Consider the following 23,740-nt stretch of genomic DNA (forward strand, 5'->3'; position numbering starts at 1 on the left):
GTCACGCATCATTTGCACTTTGAGTGTGGACATAAAGGGTACTTATGGAAAATAATCATGCCATGCACGGTTAGGGCATGTGTAAGTCTTCTTTTTTAGATATTCCAGTGCTGTGTTGCCTTTGCCCTCAGTCCAGCCACTTCTGAGAGCCTCTCTGTATTGAGAGAGAGTAGATAAGTGTAATTAGGGAGATTCGTGCAGCTGAAACTAGAGGGCATGTCTTGTGTCCAGCACAAGCCCTGCTGGGGTCTGTAGTTAACTGTCCAAACTCACTGAGCATGTCAGCGCTCTCAACCCTGACGAGGAACACAAGAGTGTGGCGACAACCGCTGCTTGTGTTTGCTTCTGTCTCTATTGTGAGCCATGTTAGAGGTCCTGGTATCCAGGTCATTGCTCCTCACTGTGGTTGATTGTGACGGGGCTTGTTGAATATGTATGGGATCAGGGCTATTTGTTTGTTTTTAGTCTGCTTTTGGTTTTTGTCTCATTAATTTTCTGCGCTGAAGACAGATCCTTGCTCCCACTGCCCCAGAGGGATCTAACCTGCCCGATTTGTTTGTGACAGAATGTAACTCCATGTGACCCAACTCCCATGGATACACAAGTTGTATCTCTTTCCATGACACACACACACACACACTCACACACACCAAAAAAATGGATGGATTTGTTTAGCGTAGGATGGTCCAAAATAGCTCTGCCGTGGATTTAAAAGACAAAAACACACAGACGCGTGTGCAGCGGCACTCAGCCATTGTATCATGCTCTGTCATTGAATACCATACCAAATTGAATTGTAAAGTAAAGTAAAGTAAAGTAAAAGTTTTTTTTTTTAGGTTTTTTTTTTAGCATTATTATTATTATTCTTTTTTTTTGACAATTTCTCGTTTAGGGTCATGAACATGGCTTAGGGTATTTTCCATGTCAGTTTCTCAACTACCGTATTAAATATGAAATAACTACGGTATTTCAATTCACATTTAGGCCTTTGGCAGACACTTTTATCCAAATAGTTGTCAAATACAGTTTAAAAAATAATTTGTTTGCATGTTTTTTTGTTTGTTTGTTTTTTCATGAATTGTATTGAATCCAATTAGGGTCAATTTAACCTTAAACATAAAAATCGTTTTCAGAATTTAAACATAATACAAGGGTTAAATTCACTCTATACTGTATATTACTTCCACAACAAAATTAATGAATAATATATATATATATATATATATATATATATATATATATATATATATATAGTTTAGAGGAATATTGCAAAAAATTATAAGTGTCTAAATAGTTGGGAATAAATATGCAGAATAAGTCAAAAATTATGATGTAATTATGTTTTGACACAAAACATGTGTAACTTATAAACATCCTCTGTCGACTGACTATGTTGGATTTGTTTGAATTTCAGTTTCAAATTTCACTATTCTGTCATTTAATATCAAATTCCAATTAAGCATCCTGTTGTTTCTGGCCATTTCAGTCATGAAGGGAGAACGTTCTTAAGTTCTGAATGTTGCTCAACCCTGATACCTATCGATAGATTTGAAATGGAGTGTGAAGTCGATTATGGATCTAACTCGCTCTATGTTCCTTCCTTCCAGAGATCCATTCGTGATCAGCTCAAAGATTCTGACAGTGACGGTGCGTCCTTTACCGAAACCAACCGAGCCCTTGGTATCAGTGGAACTGGCACCTTTGCTCAATGTAAGTATCTAATGCTTTTTATTCCTATTTTATTATGCATTAATATTAAATGCCCCACCTCTACAAACTATTACATATTGCATCATAGTATTTTTTGATGTACCTTGTGTTAACCATACTGTATCACTGCCGTTTTTAAGTGTGGGGTTGATAAACATGTATATATGTATATATTATACATCCACCTGGATGATGCGACGGCAGCCATATTGCGCCAGAATGCCCACCACACACCTGCTTATTGGTGGAGACAGTGATGAAGCCAATTCGTATATATATGGGGATGATTAGGAGGCCATGATGGACAGAGGCCAATGGGCAAATTTGGCCAGGATGCCGGAGTTACACCCCTACTCTTTTGAAAGACATCCTGGGATTTTTTATGACCACATAGTGTCAGGACCTCGGTTTACCGTCTCATCCGAAGGACAATGCTCTTTGACAGTATAGTGTCCCCAATACACATTCACTCATGCTGACAAATTGCCTCTGCAATGGTGTGTGCACAAACTTCTTGCACAGTGAGTCTATTTGAACACCTTAATCAGGCACGAAATACAGTTCTGTTACGATGACCCCCTATTAATAATCCTCTGTTATGAATAGTACGTGTTTAACAACCCCTAAAAACACAGGACATAAAGTACTACACATAAAGGCTCTCAATATTTTATACGGGGGACATTTTTTTTTAATAAAAATATACCCGCAAGGATTTATGCAAAGCGCGAAACCTGCAGATTGGATTGTGCATCAGTGCAGATATCAGCTGTGCAGAGAACACTGCCATTGTGATGTTCCCGAGTCGGCATGGCAACCTTTACCTGCTATCTCCTCCATAGAAGCGTTTTGGGAATGCGGGAGGGGACGTGATTCATGAATTTTTTCTATGCACACGTCCCTCGTCACACCGAGGTCGTGCCCCGCTCAGCCGTGGTCCTGGGTGAGCCTCATCTGCGTACGAAAGACCTTGGCGGGGGTCGGTGTCCAGATTGTGCAGCGGTGCCCTGGCCACAGATGTTTGGAACATGAGGGGTGGTGGGGATCTGAGCCTGTGTGTTGGGACTTGTCCTCTCTATGTGGACAGCTGCTCTGAGACAGCCTGCCTGAGCCATCCTGACCCCCAGGGGATGCTGGGAAATGGAGGCGGTGCACTCCAGATGTGTCATTGGCTGTGTCATTGACTGGCCAGTTATTGATCGCCGATGTCATCCGGCTGTCAGTCATTTGAGAGTCGAAATGATGTATTCGGTTGCATGTTTTGTTTACCACCTGCGATGACAAAAACGCTCTGTTCATTTGTTCTCATTATGAATGGGAGTAGGAAAGCCATCTGTTTGTGTCTCTGATAAGTTCATTCGAGCTAGTGGAATGGCTGAGTCCATACTGGACACTTAAAACTTGCCTTACTAGACATATTATAATGATCGAACAGCTGTGCGAATGTTTCTGGACTCTGTGGAGTGTGGAGTGTGACCGTGTCAAGCATCTGTCAATCAAACACGTATTACTTTGTGTCAGCTGTCAACATGTGACTCAATCATTTGATCCAATCCAGTGTGTGGCGTTGCTTAACCACTTGGGGGCAATGAAATGTTTAAAACGGTGCGAGTGTCTGTATCTCGCTGAGCCTGCCCTCATTTGAAGTATACAACCTCTCTGAGACCACATAACAAGACATAATTGCCCTCTGATTCTGGCAGACGTAATGGTTGTCTGTTATACCCCGGAAGGTCAGGGGTGATCATTGTTCAGGTCATAAGATCCCATCTGGGATTCCTCCTCCTAAAAAAAACATAGCTGGCATATCAGGAGCAGAGACAGATTAGTCAATTATACCGGTTGATTCGCTGAAGAATCGATAATGAGCTGTTCATCCAGATATGCACCACTGAACACTGATTAGAGCCTCACACTGAGCATCATCCCAGACTCTAACGAATGAATTAAGAATACGATTTTTTTTTTCTTCTTCTTTTTTTAATTATTCATCTGGAGCCTGCACTCAGGGCTCAAGAGAAATTATGATTATTATTATTTTTGCCTGACAGTTGGAAATACATATTTTTTCTGTTCCTTTATATATATATATCATGTACTAAATGTTGAAATGTAGAAATAAATCGTTAAATGCATAAATTGGGAGTTGTATATAATTGGGATATATATATACAGTATTGAACATTTGAAGTGGATAAAAAACCTTTCATCAAAGTTATACATGAATTTTGAACAATACTCATTCTTGTCTTAGGACAACTTTGATGAACTTCTTTGATATATATATATATACTGTATATATATATATAGATATATACTTGCTTGCTTGCCTCCACATTTCATATTCAGGGTTATGGTTGTCGGCACGTCACTCAACAATAGTGGGCGTCACCTTTCAAACTTGATTTCATTCTCTTCAAATGTATCAAGCTTTAAATGATGGCATATTCTGTGTATGATCCCCTACTATAGTGAAATTACAGCAATTTTTACATATGATTTGACCGTTTATTTGAATAAATATAAAAAATATAAAAGGTGTGCATCATACCTGACACCTAGATGAACACTTTACAGTTAGTTTTATGACTGTAAGTCATTCTATTTAAATGCTATTGAAGTATATAAAAATGTAAAAATTATAAATTCAAATTATAAAATTGTTTTATTTTAATATTTAATAACTAAATATTTAACAAATTGTCCGCACACTGGAACTGAGTCAGTATGTGGATGAAGGTTCCCTATCATTCAGCACATACATAAAATTCCCCCCTCTAAAATCAGTTTAATCACACGTGCAATATGTGAATATATTTGTGTTATATAGCAAATCACTGAGCCAGAAATATGATACAAACACATTGTTCGTTAGGTTTCCGGCTATAACAACACATGTTTCAAATTAAAGCCAATCATTGTTTGTTTATAGATGCCACCTGGTTTGATATGTTGTTATATAAATCAATGAAATTCACATATGCTCTCCCTCCCTTCACATACACATATGCATACACTATTTATGAAATGTTCCTCTGTGCTGTACTGCCATGCAACACTTATTGTCTTGTTTTGAAGTCATTCTTAACTCTTTCCGTCTTCTTTCTCCTCTAAGGGCACAACAGATCCTCAGTGTGTGGTCTGGGACTACGGAAACCCGTAAGTCATACATCTGCAACCCCCTCCACACACACACACAATCTTGTCACATGATTCTCACTGACATATATTTTAGATCTCATGTTATTTATTCAACCCAGTTGAGAGCATATTGACATCAGTGTTTGAATTTGCAATCATAATGAGTCCCCGTGATGAAGTCTTTGACACTACGTTAATTGAATTAGCGAGATGAAATGAGCGCATCATTCTTCTCACCTCAAGCGTCAAAGTGAGAATTCGACACCCAATTCCCAGTTTTCAAAACACAATGGCTTCAATCTCATGATTTGATTGTCTTGCGATGCGATTCCCATCCAAAAAACCTGTCAGTCGTCACGACGGGAGCTTTATTACCGCATTGTCTTCAAAAATTGAAACAATGTTGCTTTTCCTGAGGGAACTCTATGAATCGACACACACGCTGCGTCCTATTTCACTCAGTAGGTTCTTATACAGAGAACACGAGTAGGTTTTCAAAACTGCTCCCCCTACTGGTAGAACTTGGTATTAAGCATCTCTCAGCCTATGGATGTACAAGAAAATGTCAAACAAAAGAGTTTTTTTTTTTCCCTATTTTGACTGCATTGTGAGCTCTTGATGATGTAACTCTGTCTGTTGATATGCTTTGGTTGCGTCTTTGTGCCTGTTTATTTAGAAGCTTTGAGAGTCGCGCATGTATTCTAGTTCACGCTCTGTTTGTATTTGTGTCGGAAAACATCTGCGCTCGGAGTCTGTTTATATCGGGGAGGAGCGATACAAAAGAGTTTTTGAAGCATCACAAATAAGGTGGGAGAGAAAAGGACAAAGAGGGAGACGTGAGATACATTCACACTGACAGCGAGTTACTGTCATTCTTTGACAATGAGGAAAAGAGACTGTTGCCAAAGCTTGACCTTCTGCAACTTTGGTCACCAACTACACACTTTGAGAGTGAGGGACAATGTTGCAGTTTTGTTGCAGTTTTAATAGATAAAGCTGTTGATTATGATGGCAGCTGCGTCTACTGTGCCGACTAGTAGACAGAATGTACCTGTGCGTGAACGCTGGAATCTTGTGTGTCTCGAGTATTTCCTTTTGTGTAACTCCCCGCTGGCGCAGCACACCTCACGCATCATTAATACGCACCGGGAGGTGGTCGGCACGGCAACAGGCAGACCTGACTAGACAGGAGAATGGCGGGCGGTAATTACTGGAGCAGAAAAACCCTTCTATCTGCAGGCCGCAAAGTCAATTAACGCAAAAACCTGATTACCTCCCCCACCAAATTACATTCCAAATCATTCCGAGATGAATGCACTGGTGTGATTAAAAAGAGGCGAGATATTGAGATTTTTATCGCTATTATAAACCCAAACATGGCAAAATCACTCCCAAAGCTCGAGCCAGTGGAGTGAAGCAACATTCAGTGCTCTTTATTCATTATCAGACTCTTGCAGGGGGGAGATTGATACTGTACTGTATAGAAGAGAAAATTAGAGGCTCTGGACTTCATAGGTGTATTTTTTCAATATAGATCTGTTTGTGTTGTCACTGTTACAACAATTATCTGTTCATTTAAACAATTCCCAGCTTCAGATTTTCAAGATTACAATCATCTTTCTCTCGCCTCCTCTTTTATTGTTGTCTCCTGAACCACGATACTGTGATTTCTAATTGCTTCCAGCTCACTGTAGTTATTGCACTGTGCCTGTGCATAATCAAGTAAAAATGGTGAAGTTTGCTTTTTTTTCTTCTTCTGTGAATTAATTTATTCATAGCAAGCATCACTCTGATTCATATTCAATTTCCATGATTAGTTAAATTGATTCAGCATAGAATTGATCTTAATAAATGCATGTCTTTACTTGCACTCAGACATTAGACATTACCTTGATGACAGACATTAGACATTACCTTGAAATAGACATGCATTTTTCAAAAATGTGTGGTATCCATTTTATTAATAATTAAACATGAAAATTAAGTATATACACCAACGTTCAAAGGTTTGGGGTCAATAAGGTTGTCTTGAAAGAAATGCATACTTTAATTTAGCAATGCGTTAAATTGATCTATAATGTTGCAAAATATTTCTATTTCAAATTAATGCTGATCGTATACTGAAAAAAAACTTTAATCTGTATCTTATAAAAATCTGTATCTTTTTACAAGATATTCTCAACCAGCCTTTAGTTCACTCTCAGAAAAAAGGTACAAAAGCTGTCACAGGGACAGTACCCTTCAAAAGGGTTCTAATATGTACCATTTAGGTACTAATATGTACACGTTTGGTACCAATATGTACCTTTGAGGGACTTTACAGGTACAAAGGTGTACCTTTTGAAAAGGTACCGCCACAGTGACTGCTTTTGTACCTTTCTGAGAGTGTTTGGACAATCAGTTATGGTGATATAAGCCCATTACTCATCTTAAATCATTCACAATTTTTTTTTTTTTTTTTGGACAAAGTCTTTAAAAGCATCTCTGGAGAACGTGAACTTTGCACTGTGCAAGGCTTGTAATCATAAATTCTCTTTTATGTACGGAATGACCTTACCAGAGTTTCCTTTTTAATGTTTTATTTTCTTTCTTCCAAAGCTTACAACTGCCTAGGCTTTACTCTTTTACAATCACAATAAATCACATTTAATCCCTCCAACCAAATCGAACCCTCCACGGGGGCCATTTTAATCAAGACTGGCAAAAAAAAAAAAAAAAAAAAAAGCAGGGTGCTAAGCAACACATTGCTTTTGATTATGATAACATAATGGATTGACTATCTGATGTGTGCACAGCGGCTGAGTAGTGTTTTTCCAGAAGTGTGGAGGTGCAGCTGTGGCATGTGTGAATGGACTCAGGGGGCTATCAGAGTCAGTATGCGCTGTATTTGTTACCGGTTAATTTGTTTTGAGTGAAGCTGTGTGGAATTTGTTTGCATGTGGAGGGGAAGATTACGTGCAGTTAGGATGTGCATGTGCGGATGATGTTTGTGAACAGAGCATGTTGATGTTACAGGGGCTTATGGGTATTGATGGTGCTTGGGAGTGGTAGAGGGGCAAACATGGTTTGTCATATTCATTAGCTTTGCATGGTTGACTAACACCTGCAAGCGTTTATGAGGGAGTGGGATCAAGATTATATGGGCATTACCCTCTCTCTCGTGTGTGTGTGTGTGTGTGTGTCTGTGTGTGTGTCCGCGTGTGTGCACGTGTGTGTGGTCCTAGTCCAAAACATCCCTACATAGATGGCAATATCCAAAACCCTTGTCCTTGTGGGGACTTTTTGGGGGGGGGTTATGATTTTCAGTATAAATCATACTGAATTATGTTTTTTGAAAATGTCTCTTCTTTTCTGTGATGGGTAGGTTTAGAGGTAGGAGAAATAGAATATACAGTTTGTACAGAGTAAAAATTATTATGTCTATGGAATGTCCCCATAAAACATGAAATCCCAACATGTGACAATGCTAATGGAAAATGTGAATTTTCAGTGTCATTATGATCCTTCATAAATCATTCTAATATGCTGATTTGCTGCTCTTATTACTATCAATGTTGAATAGTTGTGCTGATTTATATTTTTGTGGAAACCATGACACTTTTTCAGGATTATTTGCAGAATAGAAAGCATTAAAGCAATAAACAGCATTTATTTGGAAAGGAAGAAATATACAGCTTTTGAAATAAACAGTTGCGTTCCATGATAAACAGCATTTATTTGAAACAGAGATATTTTGTAACAATATAAATGTCTATCCTGTCATTTTTAAACATTTGCAAGAAGTTTTAATGTCTTTCAAAAATATATCTAACATATTATATATTATAATAACATTCTAATATATATAAGTATAATTTTGTAATATTTTTTTTTATTTATTATAAAAAAAAATGTGTTTAATGCTACTTGAGGGCAGAATTTAAAGCTTTTTTGTTGTTGTTGTTGTTAATCAAAAATGTACAGTTACTAAATGTATTTTTTATTTTTATAACTAGGACATAAAAGTAAAGAATAATGTAGCCGTCATCATAGACAGGTTAATGAGTTCTTGTGTATTCCTGAATGGTTTATTTTGTGATAATGAGCTTCTGCATACTTCATATCACTCAATATGCTACTTTCCAAATATATAAATAAAAAAGCACATGAAAATGAAAAGCTGAAATGATTGGATTGTGTGACTGCGGAGAGCTATGAGAGACATGAAACTAACAAGTGTAGAAATCTGATTGCCAAGGACGACTGTCAAAACAGTTTACGGGTCTTTTCAGAATATATTTGAAACCAGAATGTTGCAATTAACCAATTAAAATCCACAGATTGCAGAGAGCTGTGTGATAAAATAGGCTGACAGACATGTTCACAAACCCAAACATATTCACACAACTTCTTCCTCTCACCGTTGCCTTTGGTAATTGCCAGTGACAGAATAATGGTACATATTCTCTCTCTCTCTCTCTCTCTCTCTCTCTCTCTCTCTCTCTCTCTCTCTCTCTCTCTCTCTCTCTCTCTCTCTCTCTCTCTCTCTTAATTACCCCCTCACTCTTTCTCTCCTCTCCGTACATCACTGTTTTGCTTCCTGACCTTAGTTTGAAGTGCAACTGGTCTCTGCATGCTTTCTTTCATCTTAATGCCACCTTTCCTTCCAGCTGCCTTACCTCCCACTGATCTCCCTCCCTCGCCTCTCCTTTCCTCCGTCACTCTTCCCTGTGGCCTTGAAGTTCTCTTCTTCACTCTGTGACGATGTTGCCTTTATTCGCCCTGTTCCCCATCCCGTTTCATCTGATGAATCAGCCTTGTCCTCACTCTTTCTCTATCACTGTCCCTCTTGGTTGGTCTATCTTTCTCTCTCCTTCTTCTAGTCTTTGTCTTTCTCTCTCTCTTTATCGGCTGTGGTGCTTGTTAATTGCCAGCAGGTTATGGTGCCCTTTTCAGTGCCGTGGGAAGCCTTTAGTCGCTCTCTATGAAAAGGACAGAGCTTCACATGAGATGAGGAGCATGTGTCCCCAAACACTCACACACACACACACACACACACACACACACACACACACACACACACACACACACGTTTGCAAAAAACATCACTTATTATGATTTATAATCTGTTTTCCTCATGGGGACCCAAAAATGTCCCCACAAGGTCTACGGATATTGGCATCTTTGTTGGAACACTTTGTCCCCATTACATAGGTTTTACCTGAACACACACACACACACACACACACACACACACACACACACACACACACACACAGAGGGCCCTATCTTACACCCGGCACAATGCAGCGCCAAGCGCAGCGCAAGTGTTTTTTGCTAGTTTCAGTCTGACGCAATTAGCATTTTCACGTCCTGCGCCACATTGTTTAAATAGCAAATGCATTTGCGCCCATTTGTGCGCCCATGGGCGTGCTGGTCTGAAAACGAGGTGTGTTCTGGCGCATTGTTGGCGTGTTGCTATTTTGAGGCAACAGAAATAGACTGTGCCATTGACCAACTGAAACCTGGTCTAAAGTCAATGACACAATATTTTTTTTGTTATTTAATGAGCGCGTTAGTAATGTGCGCCTATAGGCGGGACCACAATGCACGTACACTCTGCTTATTAAACACACAAGGACGCACAGCAGCACATAAACATGCCAAATATTTAAAATAAAAGGATTACAATGTAAACGATTATTATTGTGTACATAAAGATATGGTGGAATCCGGCTTGTCCGGCTTGCGCACTTTTACCTCACGCACGAGCAGATCCGTTTGCGCTCTGGAGACGCGTTCGTTCTTTCCACTATCAAATTCCGTCATGTAAATAGCGATTCCGCCATGACGCGAGCGCAACTGGCATTTAAAGGGAATGGAAGATGAGACTCTGATTGGTTTAACACACGTAAATCCCAAAACACACCCATTAATCATTAAGAGAAAAGGGACAACCCTTTTAGACCATGCGCCGGGAGCGCCGACCATTTTTCCCATCATTAAACTAGCAAAAGTGGATTCGGACTTGCCCTAAGTGAACTTGCGCCGTGCGCTTTAGACCATGCGCTTAGATCGTTAAAATAGGGCCCAGAGAGAGGAAGCACTGATTTTCTGTCACAAAACTAATGTTGTCAAAGTTGTGGCGCTTTCTACAAATAGAGTACAAAATAGGGTGCCATATTCATTCATTCGTTTGTTCGTTCATTCGTTGACAAAGACTGAAGATGCTTAACCTTCATAAAATAAACATATTGTATAACCTGTTTTTTTTTTTTTTTTTTTAAATGAGGTTTGCAAAAAAATTTTTTACATTAATTAATATATATATATATATATATATATATATATATATATATATATATATATATATATATATATATATATATATATATGTCTAAATAGTGGCTAAAATATGGATTTGTTTGTATGGATTTGACATTTTTAGATTTAATTTCAAAATAAAAAAGTAAATAATTAAATGTAATTGAAAAAAAACACACACTATCTTTCATTTTCATTTTCATGTATTCTAAAAGGGAACAGATCACATCATTCTTTTTCAGGCAGAGACTGATCTTTACCGACTTACTCGCTTTGCTGAGTAAGTGTCATCACACTAACTTGAGTGTGACTGAAGACATTTTGAGCGTTAGAAATGTCCCCCGTTACAATCGTTCCCCAGTCTCCTCAGAGAGAAGAACTGTGATACAGTCTTTGTGTAAAGCAATGAATAGGGAAGTTCTAATCCACAGGAAATGAGAGCGGGAGACAGAGTGAGATCGATGGAGATCGCAGTCAAGCACAATGGCGCGTGAAGACACATCTCTGATGGCCGACTTTCATTCTTCAGCTCCAGCAGCTGGCGAGGCCATCGTGTCATAGAACTCGACATCTTCCTCTCAGTTTCGTTTAGCGGGTGGCAATTACCAAGTTTCTCTCTTTTTGGTTTGTGAAAAACTTGGAAGATACAGTAATAATTTTTTTCTGTTCTCGTTTTTTTCTTTGCACTTGAATTGGTCTTTGCAGCTAAGGCTGAAGAGGTGCATTCTGGGACTAAATGAGCAAATTACAGATTCAAGACAGACGTCTAAGATGCAATTGTGTCTTGTGTGTGGGAAAAAAGCAGTGCTCTTGTGTGGTTTCTTATCACCCATTTAGCGAAGGGGTAATTTCTGTACGTCTTTGTGTGTGGCACACTCTGTTCTCTTTTAGTATTCCTCTTACTCTGCCTCCCTTTTCTGTCTCGTTCCTCTTCTCAGGGTAAAGGATGTGGGCAGCAGTGGAGGTATAGGGTCTGCGAGGCTTTAAAGGGGCTCCCGAGGGACTGTGGGCTGCTTCTTTAATCTGTTTGTAACGTAGTAAACGGGAAAGAGCTCCAGAGAGCAGCAAGGAGAATGTGTCCTACAAAGGCTCTTTTTGTTTACTTCAGTTATTCACATCCCTTGGCTTCCTCTTGTCGTTTTGTAAAGTGTAGAACTCTGAATCCCTGAGGCTAAGGGGGAAAGAGACAAGAAAAAAAATGAGAAGCTATGCTAAAATCTTGTCCTTTTTATTCATAATTATTGTATTGTTTGGACACTTGGTATTAGCTTAAAGCTTATGCATGCATTTCTGCAAAATTCCAACATTAAGAATGGTTATCAAACAGGTTTCCTGAACATTCATCCATTAGTCAGACAAACAGATAACCCCGCCCCCAAACTCACACCATTAGTTTAACCAGGGACCATTCACAAAAACAAAAAGCAGCACAACTGTTTTCAATATTGATAACAATAATACATGTTTCTGAGCACCGAATCAACACATTAGAATCAATTCTGAAGAATCATGTGACACTGAATATTGGAGTAATGATGCCGAAAATTCAGCTTTGAAATCACAAAAATAAATTACATTTTAAATATATTAAAATGGAAAACAGTTATTTTCAATTGTAATGATATATCACAATATAAATGTTTTTTTCTGAGCATAAAGCATTTTTTGAGTGAGCATAAGAGACTTCTGTCAAAAACATCCTTACAAACATTCCTAAATAAAAAAAAATCTTCCCAACCCCAAACTTTTTCACGGTAGTGATTATTTACTGAGCCCTTAAAGCACAGGTGTCAAACTCAGTTCCTGGAGGGCCACAGCCCTACACAGTTTTGTTCCAACCCTGCTTCAACACACACACACCTGCAGTTTTCAAATAAGCCTGAAGGACTTGATTAGCTGATCAGGTGTGTTTAATTAGGGTTGAAGCTAAACTCTGCAGGGCTGTGGCCCTCCAGGAACTGAGTTTGACACCCCTGCCTTAAAGGGACATGGGGCCCTATCATACAGCCGGCGAAATATGGCGCCAGGCGCGACGCAAGTGTTCTTTGCTAGGTTTTAACCTCGCGTTCCATGTAATTCCATGTAATTCCGTCATGTAAATAGCGAATCCGCCATGGCGTGAGCGTAACTGGCTTTTAAAGGAAATGAGAGATGAGACTCTGATTGGTTTATTGCACGTTACGCCCAAAACACACCCATTACTCATTAAGAGAATAGGGACAACCCTTTTAGACCATACGCCGGGCACGCCGCCCATTTTTCCCGTCGTTAAACTAGCAAAAGTGGATTCGGACTCACCCTAAGTGCACTTGAGCCGTGCGCTTTAGACCATGCGCTTAGATCGTTAAAATAGGGCCCATGGTGATGGAAAAAAATATGAGATGGGAGGAAAAAATATATTTAAATGCTTTTGCGTTCTCTTGCAAAAGTTTTGTGTTCCCCCGAGGAACTTTGTGTTTGTTCCCCTGCAAACCTTTTGAGTTCTTTGCGTGCAAACGCAAAGTTCGCGAGGGAACGCAAATGTTTTTGCAATGGAATGCAATTTTTTGCTGTGTAGGTGTTGTATTAAACTGGATCACATTCCAACAGTCATCATTCCCAGGCTTTTAAATCACTACATACAGTCACAGACACATTTCCCTGACCTGCAGAGTAGCTGTCCGTGGTGCTGAAACGAGTCAAATCAATAAGGTGGTTTCACAAAGGGGTTTAGGTTTTTCAAAAGCTAAAGCAATCAAATGTATCTGTAACTGCCCTCATAGCTTTAGTCATTCATCATACATCAAACCCTGATGGCGTGAAATTATTTGGTACTTGTTACTTTTGAATTGTTCTGGGAGTTCATGCTGCCAATTCTCAGAAATTTTCTAATTTCTTAATACATTCCCTTTAAAGCCATTCATGGACTGCTGTACCAGAGTTACCACTTGCTGTTATTATAGTATCATCTATTTCGGATTTATCCGCCCTTAAATGTCACATAAAAGAAGCGCATTGTGGTTGGCTGTTTTATTTGTCAGCTAGACGACCCATTCCTGTCAAAGTGGGCAGTACTTGGCCACAATAACCTGCACAATGGACTAGACTTTATGCTGATAGTCTGGTAGAGTAGTGATTAAATTGAAAGATCGTTCTCTATCAGATTAGCTGATACTACAAAACTTTTTACATCCTTATTCAACATTAGATGTTGGCTCATGATACAGTATAATTGGAAAGCTTCCAAATATAGGAGGGGAAAAGCCTGTACACAAGAAAAAAATAATAAAGTGGAAGTCACAACCCACAGACGAAGAGACAGAGAGGTAATTATTTGTTCTTCTGAGGCTTCTTCGCATGACATTAGCACAACTTGAGTTTCGGCATGGATGAATTTCATTCTTTTTGCAAGGTTCATCTCCACAAACATCCCCTTCACACCCCACTGGGTGTATGTGAGCACATGGCGCTGCACCGACTCATTGTGTCTGTCTGAATCTGCAAGTATGTGTCTCTATGGGTTAAGTATGCAGTCAATTTAAAGGATTATGCTGGGAGTTGGCATGATACCTCACGCCAACCCAATGGCCCTCTACACGTGTTTATTTGAAAATGTTTCTCTCTGCTCGGGCAAATGCAGCACATTATGCTGGCCGTGGCTACTTGTTTACTGTTCAGTGTTTTAAATGCCCATATGTCTGTGCCATATATCTTCCAAAGCCCTACCTCTGTTTTAATGAGAAATATGCTGCAATGAAGTCTAGAGTTACAAAAAAAGTTGAGTCCATCATAATGCCCCACATACACAGAGATTTGCATCCAGCCATGATTCAAAAACACCATGGTATCATCTGTTAGTATATGCCTCATTTACTAAAGCAAGTGTGCTGAGAACAATGTGGGTCATGCGATACTTGTGAGGTTGTTAGATTATTTACCTATAATCAACACCTGGACACATACTATCATACATATTTGGAAGTACCTTGTTGAGCATTTCTGGTCACCATCATTACTGGTCATGTTTTGGATATGGGTGTCCATTATAGTATGCTGGTTTGTTGGTTCCCTCACTCGGGAACAGAGAATATATATATATATATATATATATATATATATATATATATATATATATACTATTTATTTATTTATCATGAATAAATAATTAATTAATTAATTAAATATACATTTAATTATATAAAATTATATAATATTATATACAATTTAATTATATAAAATTATATGCAATTATATTAATTATTTAATTAATACATTATAATAAACAATTAATAAAAAATATTAATAAATAAATACATTTATAAAAAAAAAAATATATATATATATATATATATATATATATATATATATATATATATATATATATATATATATATATATATATATACAATTTATTTATTTATTTTAGTTAGGTTTCTATTGGGCTGCTAAGCAAATTTCAAGATTTATTATTATTATTAGTATTATTATTATTATTATTATTATTAATGTAAGAATATATTATTGAATATGAATATTATATGAAACTAATTGTGAAGTTGATTGGACTACTGAACTAAGCTGACTACTGAACTAACAAGCATTTAATTTATTGTATATATGTATTTATTATTATTATTATTATTATTCAATTCAGATTTATAAAAAAAAAATCTTTATTGAAGAATAAGCCTTTACATATATATATATACAGTGCTATGCATAAGTTTAGACACCCATGCTAAAGTTGACTAAAAAGAGGAATAAAAAAGCATCTTTTGGAAATTGAACTTAATGCCTTAATTTAAAAAATTAGGAAAAATCCAAGCTTTAAGGACACCAATTTTCTTTGTGAATGAATAATGTATCGTAAATAAATAAATGTTCTTCCTTAGAATACAGGGTGCATAAGTTTGGACACCCCTATGTTAAATTCCCATAGAGGCAGGCAGATTTTTATTTTTAAAGGCCAGTTACTTCATGGATCCAGGATACTATGCATCCTGATAAAGTTCCCTTGGCCTTTGGAATTAAAATAGCCCCACATCATCACATAGCCTTCACCATACCTAGAGATTGGCATGGTGTACTTTCCATAAGATCATCTCTCAATGCAAATCAAACTAGCTATTAGGCTAACTGAAATAAAACCATGCCAATCTCTAGGTATGGTGAAGGCTATGTGATGATGTGGGGCTATTTTAATTCCAAAGGCCAAGGGAACTTTATCAGGATGCATAGTATCCTAAAAAAAAAAAAAAAAAAAAAAATACTTAAAAATAAAAATCTGCCTGCCTCTATGGGAATTTAACATAGGGGTGTCCAAACTTATGCACCCTGTATTTTAAGGAAGAACATTTATTTATTTACGAGACATTATTCATTCACAAAGAAAATTGGTGTCCTTAAAGGTTGGATTTTTCCTAATTTTTTTAATTAAGGCATTAAGTTCAGTTTCCAAAAGATGATTTTATATTCCTCTTTTTAGTCAACTTTAGTATGGGTGTCTAAACTTATGCATAGCACTGTATATATATATATATATATATATATATATATATATATATATATATATATATATATATATATATATATATATTTATTTTTTGATAATGAGAAACAACTTCTTAACTTACTTGTGACTGGCTGCAGAACATGCAAGCTCTCATTAACATAAATGTCTTATGTTCTTATCTCATATTTTTGCCAGTTTACAGTGCAGACCTTCACTCTTCATCTGGCATCTCCCGATGTTTCCTGACATCACCTCTGCAGTCTATGCGCCCTCTTTTTACTAACATCAGGATAAAATGCACAAGTCTATTTTTCTTGCTGGACAACAGAGCATTAAAGGGTTAGTTCACCCAGAAATGTACAATCCAGTAGCGCTGCGCTGTTACACTACTTGAATTCACTCAGGCCCACACAGAAGAAAATGAATAGTTGAATAAAGTCGTTATTCTTGTTTGTTTTTGCGCACAAAAAGTATTCTCGTCGCTTGATAAACTGTAGTCACTTGGACTATTTTAACGATGTCTTTACTAACTTTTCTGGGCTGGCAAGTTTCAATCCTAAAGAAGCCTATGGAGGAGTGAGACAGCTCTCAGATTTAATCAAAAAATATCTTAATTTGTGTTTCAAAGATGAACCTAAGTCTTACTGGGTTGGAACAACATGAGGGTGAGTAATTACTGAAAGAATTTTCATTTTTGGATGAACTAACCCTGCGCAGCTACTGAAGCCCCCAAATTGCTATAGGCTTTAGTAACCCTGTATGGTAACTTCACACTCATTACACATTAAGCATTCCGTTTTTCTGGATTGTGGAGGCTGAGGCTGGGAATTCGACCTTGCCGCGAGCAGCTCTCTCTCTCTCTCACTGACCTAGAATCCCATCCTGCTCTTTGGTGCAGGGCTCATGCCAGAGGGAGTGGGGTGACAGGGTAAATAACAGGATGTTGATCCAACAAACCTTATCCCGAGTAGGTATGGGATGGATGTTTTAATCCGGCTCCTAATCCGCACCACTGCCATCCATCACCCTAAGGCCACCACGGTCCACTGCTGTGTGAAAGCATCCAGCTAGCCACACAGAGAAAGAGTTATTTTTGTACTTAAATTTGCCAGAATTTCGAGGATCCTATGTTTAGTTCGAGAAAATGTGTCTTTTTTTAACAAAATATGCTGTATATTTCAATCTAAAAGAACATTTATTATGCCATTACATCCCTCAAATCATTTATAGTGCTTATTTGCGAGTGAAATAAGTGATTTATTTATAATTAATTTCTTACAGATGTAAGCATAATGTATGTTAGGCTAAATTTGGAACTCTGTTCTCTCTCATATGATTAGCTGTCTGTTAATGGAGCAAAATGGAACGCTACCTTACACAGTGACTTAACATTTATAAAAGTTGTTCAGGAAACCTAAACCTGATCATAAACCTTGAACTTACATTTGACAGACCAGACGCGTTGCATTCCCAAGTTCAAGACGGCAGTGTTAAACAGCCCAGACAGCAACATAGTATCAGCCCAGATCTGGCCCAAATCTGGTTCATGTGGATTTCACACGGTCCAGATGTGGGCCGGATCTGGGCCGACACTATGTTGCTGTCTGGGAGTGTACGAAAACTATACAGTCAAGTTTATTAAAAAGTAGCTTTGATAAGTTTTACTGTAAAAACAGTGCAAACAGAAAGAAAAAGGTCAATGTATATAATTATAGTTCCCTATAGGAAGCATAGACTTTATTTAATCCACAGAAAAACACATTTATGATTGTAAAAAGTGTATACACACTCTTCCAGCCTTGGGTGAAGTTATTATGTACATTTACTCTTTGCCCACCAGAGTTGTTTAAAAAATATGGCCAGCTAGCGCCAGCATTTTTGATCAAAACTTTCCAGAACATTTTGTAGTGTGAATATCTAAACATGCAATATGTCAAAATGTGTTAAAATTTTAAATTAACACTTTAGTCCAGGCGTTTTAGGAAAAAAGGGTGAACAAATTTCAACAGAATCAAACTCATATTGAGGACATATTGAGGATACAAAATCAGTTGAGTTTGATTCTGTTGCAATTTGTTCACGGTTGACCCCCATTTTGGCTTAAAACGCCTGGACTACTTGAATGTGGGTACGTTTCGTTTAAAAAAGCAACATTTGAACAAAGAGCTGAGAAAATCATTTTTGTCAAAGATTGAATTCAGAACGATGATCACCTATCACAACGATGTTTCTGCTTCGCCTTTATTTTGCTCCAGAGATTGTGTACTCTTTCAGAAGATGCGTAATAGCGCTCCTACCATACAACAGTGAAATCATGGATTGCCGGAAAATTCCGCCAATGGCGGGGAAAGAGTTAATAACATTTTAGGACAAATATAATGTAACTTAATGGAATACTGTGTGAGTGGCAATCTGTGGCTTGGCAGGATTTTAACCAGCGCTCTGCTTCTTGTACAGTGTGTGACTCCCTATATTCGTATACGTTTGTATATTTTAACCAACGTTAATATTCTCTTAATATCCTAAATTAATATACATTCACAATGTGCCATGTTGCTGCTAAAATAAATACTTTTTTCAATAAGAGGTGAAATGAAATGTCAAACAGCATCAAACTTCCATGACACCATTATCTCATTATTATAGTTTTAATTATAATGAGAAACCCATAAAAAGGAAAGTGTTTTTTTTTTTTTTTTTTTGAGGATTTGCTATTCCACTCTTAAAAATTATATCTTAAAATACTAATTACAATAATGAAAAATAAAACCTTCATTAATTGCTTTAAAATGAATCAAACACATCCTTGTGGAAGCTGAAACTGCAGCCTTTCTGTTACCTTCCATTATTATCCTTTAAAGTAAAATGTTTGAAATAACTTAAAACATCAACACCCCATTTTGCTTTATTCAAGTGTTGACATGAAAAAACACACACTAATTGATATGAATTAACGTCTACACAAATCTACACTAGCAGCAAAGACTGCGCGAACCCTGCGGTTAAAATAAATTAGAGTCATCATAATGAAAATATATTCACATGAAAAGCCATACTGTTGGTAATAATTTTCATTTTAATGTGTTTATCAATAAAATGCAGTGTCAGTTATGTGCAAATGCATAAACATCTCGAGGTTTTACTAAATGGTTTGTAACTTGAACATGAAAATGTAAAATGTTAAGAAGAACAGGACCAGAATTCAGAATTCGAAACCATCAAGATTCAGTCTAGCTCTAAATTAGTTTAAAATGAAATGGAATTAACTATGGACTAAAATGACTGTGAAAGGTTCATGGGCATTTCTTGCATGTTGCTTTGGTGTAAAGCAGTTCAGTCTGGTACAGAAGGTACATTGATGATATATATGAAAGTAATTGTATGTTTCCAGTGTCAATAACTTAAATGGAGGTAAAAATAAGTACTTATAGTATAATTAAATGAAACATTTAAAAGCCAGTGTTAACCACAAATGTGTTATTTGTTTTTCCTGTCAAATTAAATGGAAGAAATAGTTCCCAAACAATCACTTGCTAAATGATGTATTCATTTTAATACTACTTAAATAATAACAATAATATCCACAGTTTTTATTTACACTTGATATACTTGATTTATACAAATGTGTATCATAAATATAAGGAACATTTTTTGCCTTTGGATATTGTGACTTGCAAATCACAGACTTCAGATTTTTGTTTTCTTGGCATTACAAGAACTGTATTACAGATCTTTTTCAGGTCAAAATAAAGCCATTGTATATGTTTAATGCTGGATGAATGCATTGTGGGATGTTAGGCATGTGATTCAGGGCAGGAATCTGATTTACAGACTCGTGAACTCTCTGTGCACTCCTTCATTATCTGAAAATAAGCATGGAGCTCTCTCTCTAACGAGGCCGTGACTCAGACTTTCTCCCACTCAATGGACTGTAGATCAGCAGCTTCTGTTTTTATGACACCACAAGAAAAGAATAATCACAGCTACTTAATAGTGATTCCTGGAGCCATTCGGCTTACAGGGGTTTTTTTCTTACTGAAATATCAAGGTCAAAGTGTATTTATATAGCACCTTTTAACAACACGAATGTTGACCAGAGTGCTTCACAAGTAAAGCAAAAATACACACATAGTAAAACATTTCAAAAATTCAAACCAAAAACCTAAAAAATGAAAACAGAAAATGTATAATAAGCAAAAGATAATCATAACCTGGAACATCACAAAAACTGCAACCCCATAGCATAAAAAAAAAAAAAAAAAAAAAAAAAAATGCATACAAAATAAAACCGAGTTACTAGTAAGCCTGAAAAAAAAGGTAGGTTTTAATTGCTGCTTTAAAAAACGTTTAATGTGGGAGAAGCTCTAATCGTTAAAGGTAGTTTGTTCCAAGGTTTTGGAGCATAGACTGAAAAAGACCTATCTCCTTTTATTTTCAAACGAGCTTTCGGGACATTTAAAGGCACGCTATGCAAGATTTGTACCTTAATATAACAGCTTCGACATCATTTTGATGGTAAACGAAATCATCGCCCTGACAAATCTTGCGAGAATCACGACTTGCTTTACGGCACGACGTCACATACATCAACAACATATGAAGCAACCTCTATGGAAGAAAGCGTGGTCAGAGGAGTCAAGGAAAAGAAAACGACGGCTCTGCGTGAGTGGTATTTACGACAGTAACGTTAAATACAAGTACTCCACAGTGACTCTAGGGGTCGCTGTTTGAGAAAAACGGAAACTGCATAGTGTGCCTTTAATGACAGCTGAGATGAAGATCTAAGTGATCTCTGAGGAGAATAAAAACCTAAAAGTTCTGATATATAAATAGGGGCAAGTCCATGTAGAGCTGTAAATTAAAACCTTAAAATCAATTCTTTGTTTCACAGGGAGCCAATGGAGAGAGGCCTGGATAGGTGAGATATGTTCCCTGTTTTTTGTCCCAGTGAGGAAAAGAGCTGCAGCATTTTGGACAATCTGTAATCGTGACAGTGATGACTGACTAATTCCAGCATACAAGGCATTACAGTAATCAAGTCTTGAGGACATAAAAGCATGAATAACAGTCTCCAAAATCCCTAAAAGTCAGAAGGTGCTTTAACTTTCGAAGTCGCTTTAGCTGGAAAAAGCTGGCCCTGACCACTGCATTTATTTGATTGTCAAACTTCAGGACAGAATCAAAAATTACCCCCAGATTTTTAACATAAGGGTGATTGTTTGACTGAAAATTCCCTTAGAAAGCACTGTATTTGTCAATCTGCGGTTTGGAGCCAAACACGATGACCTCTGTCTTGTTTTCATTCAATTGAAGAAAATTTTCATCCATCCATTCTCTAATATCCTTTAAACATGCTAGCAGGGAAGAAACAGAATCACTACCAGAGTCTAATGGTAAATAGAGCTGGGTATCATCTTCATAGTGATATCAGGGCAGATGCGGATCTTCCCTCCTCGCTGTGATATCGCAACCTGTGACTCCTGTTTACACCCCCCCTTCCTGTAATAAAGTCAGACAGTATAAGCCATAAGCATCTTATGGTTAAAATGAGCTGAACTGGGATAATGTGGAATCCATCTCGCCGCGTGAGCTGTTTCATGCGCCATTATCTGTCTTACCGCAACGAGACCTACATCTCTACATTGGGCCTCTCTCTCTCTCTCTCTCTCTCTATCTCTCTCTCTCTCTCTCTCTCTCTCTCTCTCTCTCTCTCTATCTCTCTCTCTCTCTCTCTCTCTCTCTCTCTCTCTCTCTCTCTCTCTCTCTCTCTCTCTCTCTCTCTCTCTATTTGTTCCTCCCGCTGTAATCTTTTGCCTACTTCCTGCTCATGTCATCACACACACGTTGGGTGAGCTTTCTGTGCTGTTCTTCAATGGGTAAGTATGCTTGTGTGTCATTAAATTGAGCCACTGAACGTTCTACATTTAGATCCAAATCGTAACACCTGATGCGGAAATAACCCTGTACCTCCTCCGGTGCTTTAATGTGAGTGTGGCGGAAGTCAAGTGTGTGTGTTTCTTGGGGGTGTGGCTTCCAGGGCAGGGGACAGTGTTAGTGTGTCAATCGAAGCACAAACAGATTGAGTCTCAGCAATCGTCTGTCTGCTTATATATAGCATCTGTGTGGAATTAGACTACACCACCGTGGTGAGTACATACATATTTAACATTTTTTTCAACAGTTAAAAACTAGTCTAGAGATATGATCATGCAGAAGACTGACAAATAGAAGGTATAGTTTGTATGTCAAAGCTTTTGTAGGAGAGAGAGACAGAAAAGTCAAAGATCATCCCTCAAATGGGTTGTTTTTAATCATGTAAAAACCTTTTCCCCGAAATAAATCGTCCCTGTGAGTATTTGTATCAATGCATTAGTGAATTAAATATAAGGAACATTTGAAGATCTTAATCTCCTTATAAAACATGAGATATAACAGGCCAAAAACGTGAATGTGTGTCTGCTGTGGTTTCTATAGTTTTGTGTGCACAGAATTGCTCTAGTTGACTGTTGAGAAGTTTCTTGCTCTGGTTTAGCTGGCTTCATCCTCGTTTGCGTTCGCTGGGTTATTTGATCAGATTATGAAGGAGAAATGTCTTTTTAACACCCTAACGTGATTCAACATCATGAGAATATACAGTACTCTTTGGATGTTGTTTCATGAAGCTGTGACACCAGTTGTGCAGGGCCGGTAGTCGCACGCATTGTTAACCTGCTTGGAATCATTCCCATCAGTGCACCAGGTGGAAAGCTAATCTCTCTAAAGAAGCTTAACAATTATCGTCAGGAAAGCAATGGTTAGAGGCCAATGACATGCACTTTCCATGCCATCCGACAATATGACGTTTTTTGGGAGCATAGCAATGCAGAATCAAAAGCATTTTTTTTTTTTTTCCTGAAGTGTACGTTTGTGCTTCTGCGGTCAAGGAATTGATCCTTTATACTTGTGGGAAGAGTGTTGGAAAACACTGTCAATGATTCAGTTTGTTTATTTCCACACTATATCTGAGGGATCATACTCAGAGGAAAAAAATATTGCTCAGAGAGGTAGCTTTCGTTTTGAAGTTTCAATGTTGTCTCAGGAATTTCTCCAAAGAGT

At 37.6% G+C, this 23,740-nt stretch overlaps 1 protein-coding gene across 1 annotated transcript in view; it reads left to right on the forward strand.

Moving 5' to 3' along the window:
* Positions 1-23,740, forward strand: part of adgrb2 (adhesion G protein-coupled receptor B2) — a 298,540-nt gene that overhangs the window by 196,257 nt on the left and 78,543 nt on the right. The window contains exons 15-16 of the mRNA XM_079878265.1: positions 1,608-1,710; positions 4,826-4,869. Of these exons, the coding sequence (XP_079734391.1) occupies positions 1,608-1,710; positions 4,826-4,869 (147 nt within the window). The remainder of the gene's footprint in view (positions 1-1,607; positions 1,711-4,825; positions 4,870-23,740) is intronic.

This window comes from Squalius cephalus (assembly GCF_949319135.1).
Source record: "Squalius cephalus genome assembly, chromosome: 8".
NCBI lineage: Eukaryota > Metazoa > Chordata > Actinopteri > Cypriniformes > Leuciscidae > Squalius > Squalius cephalus.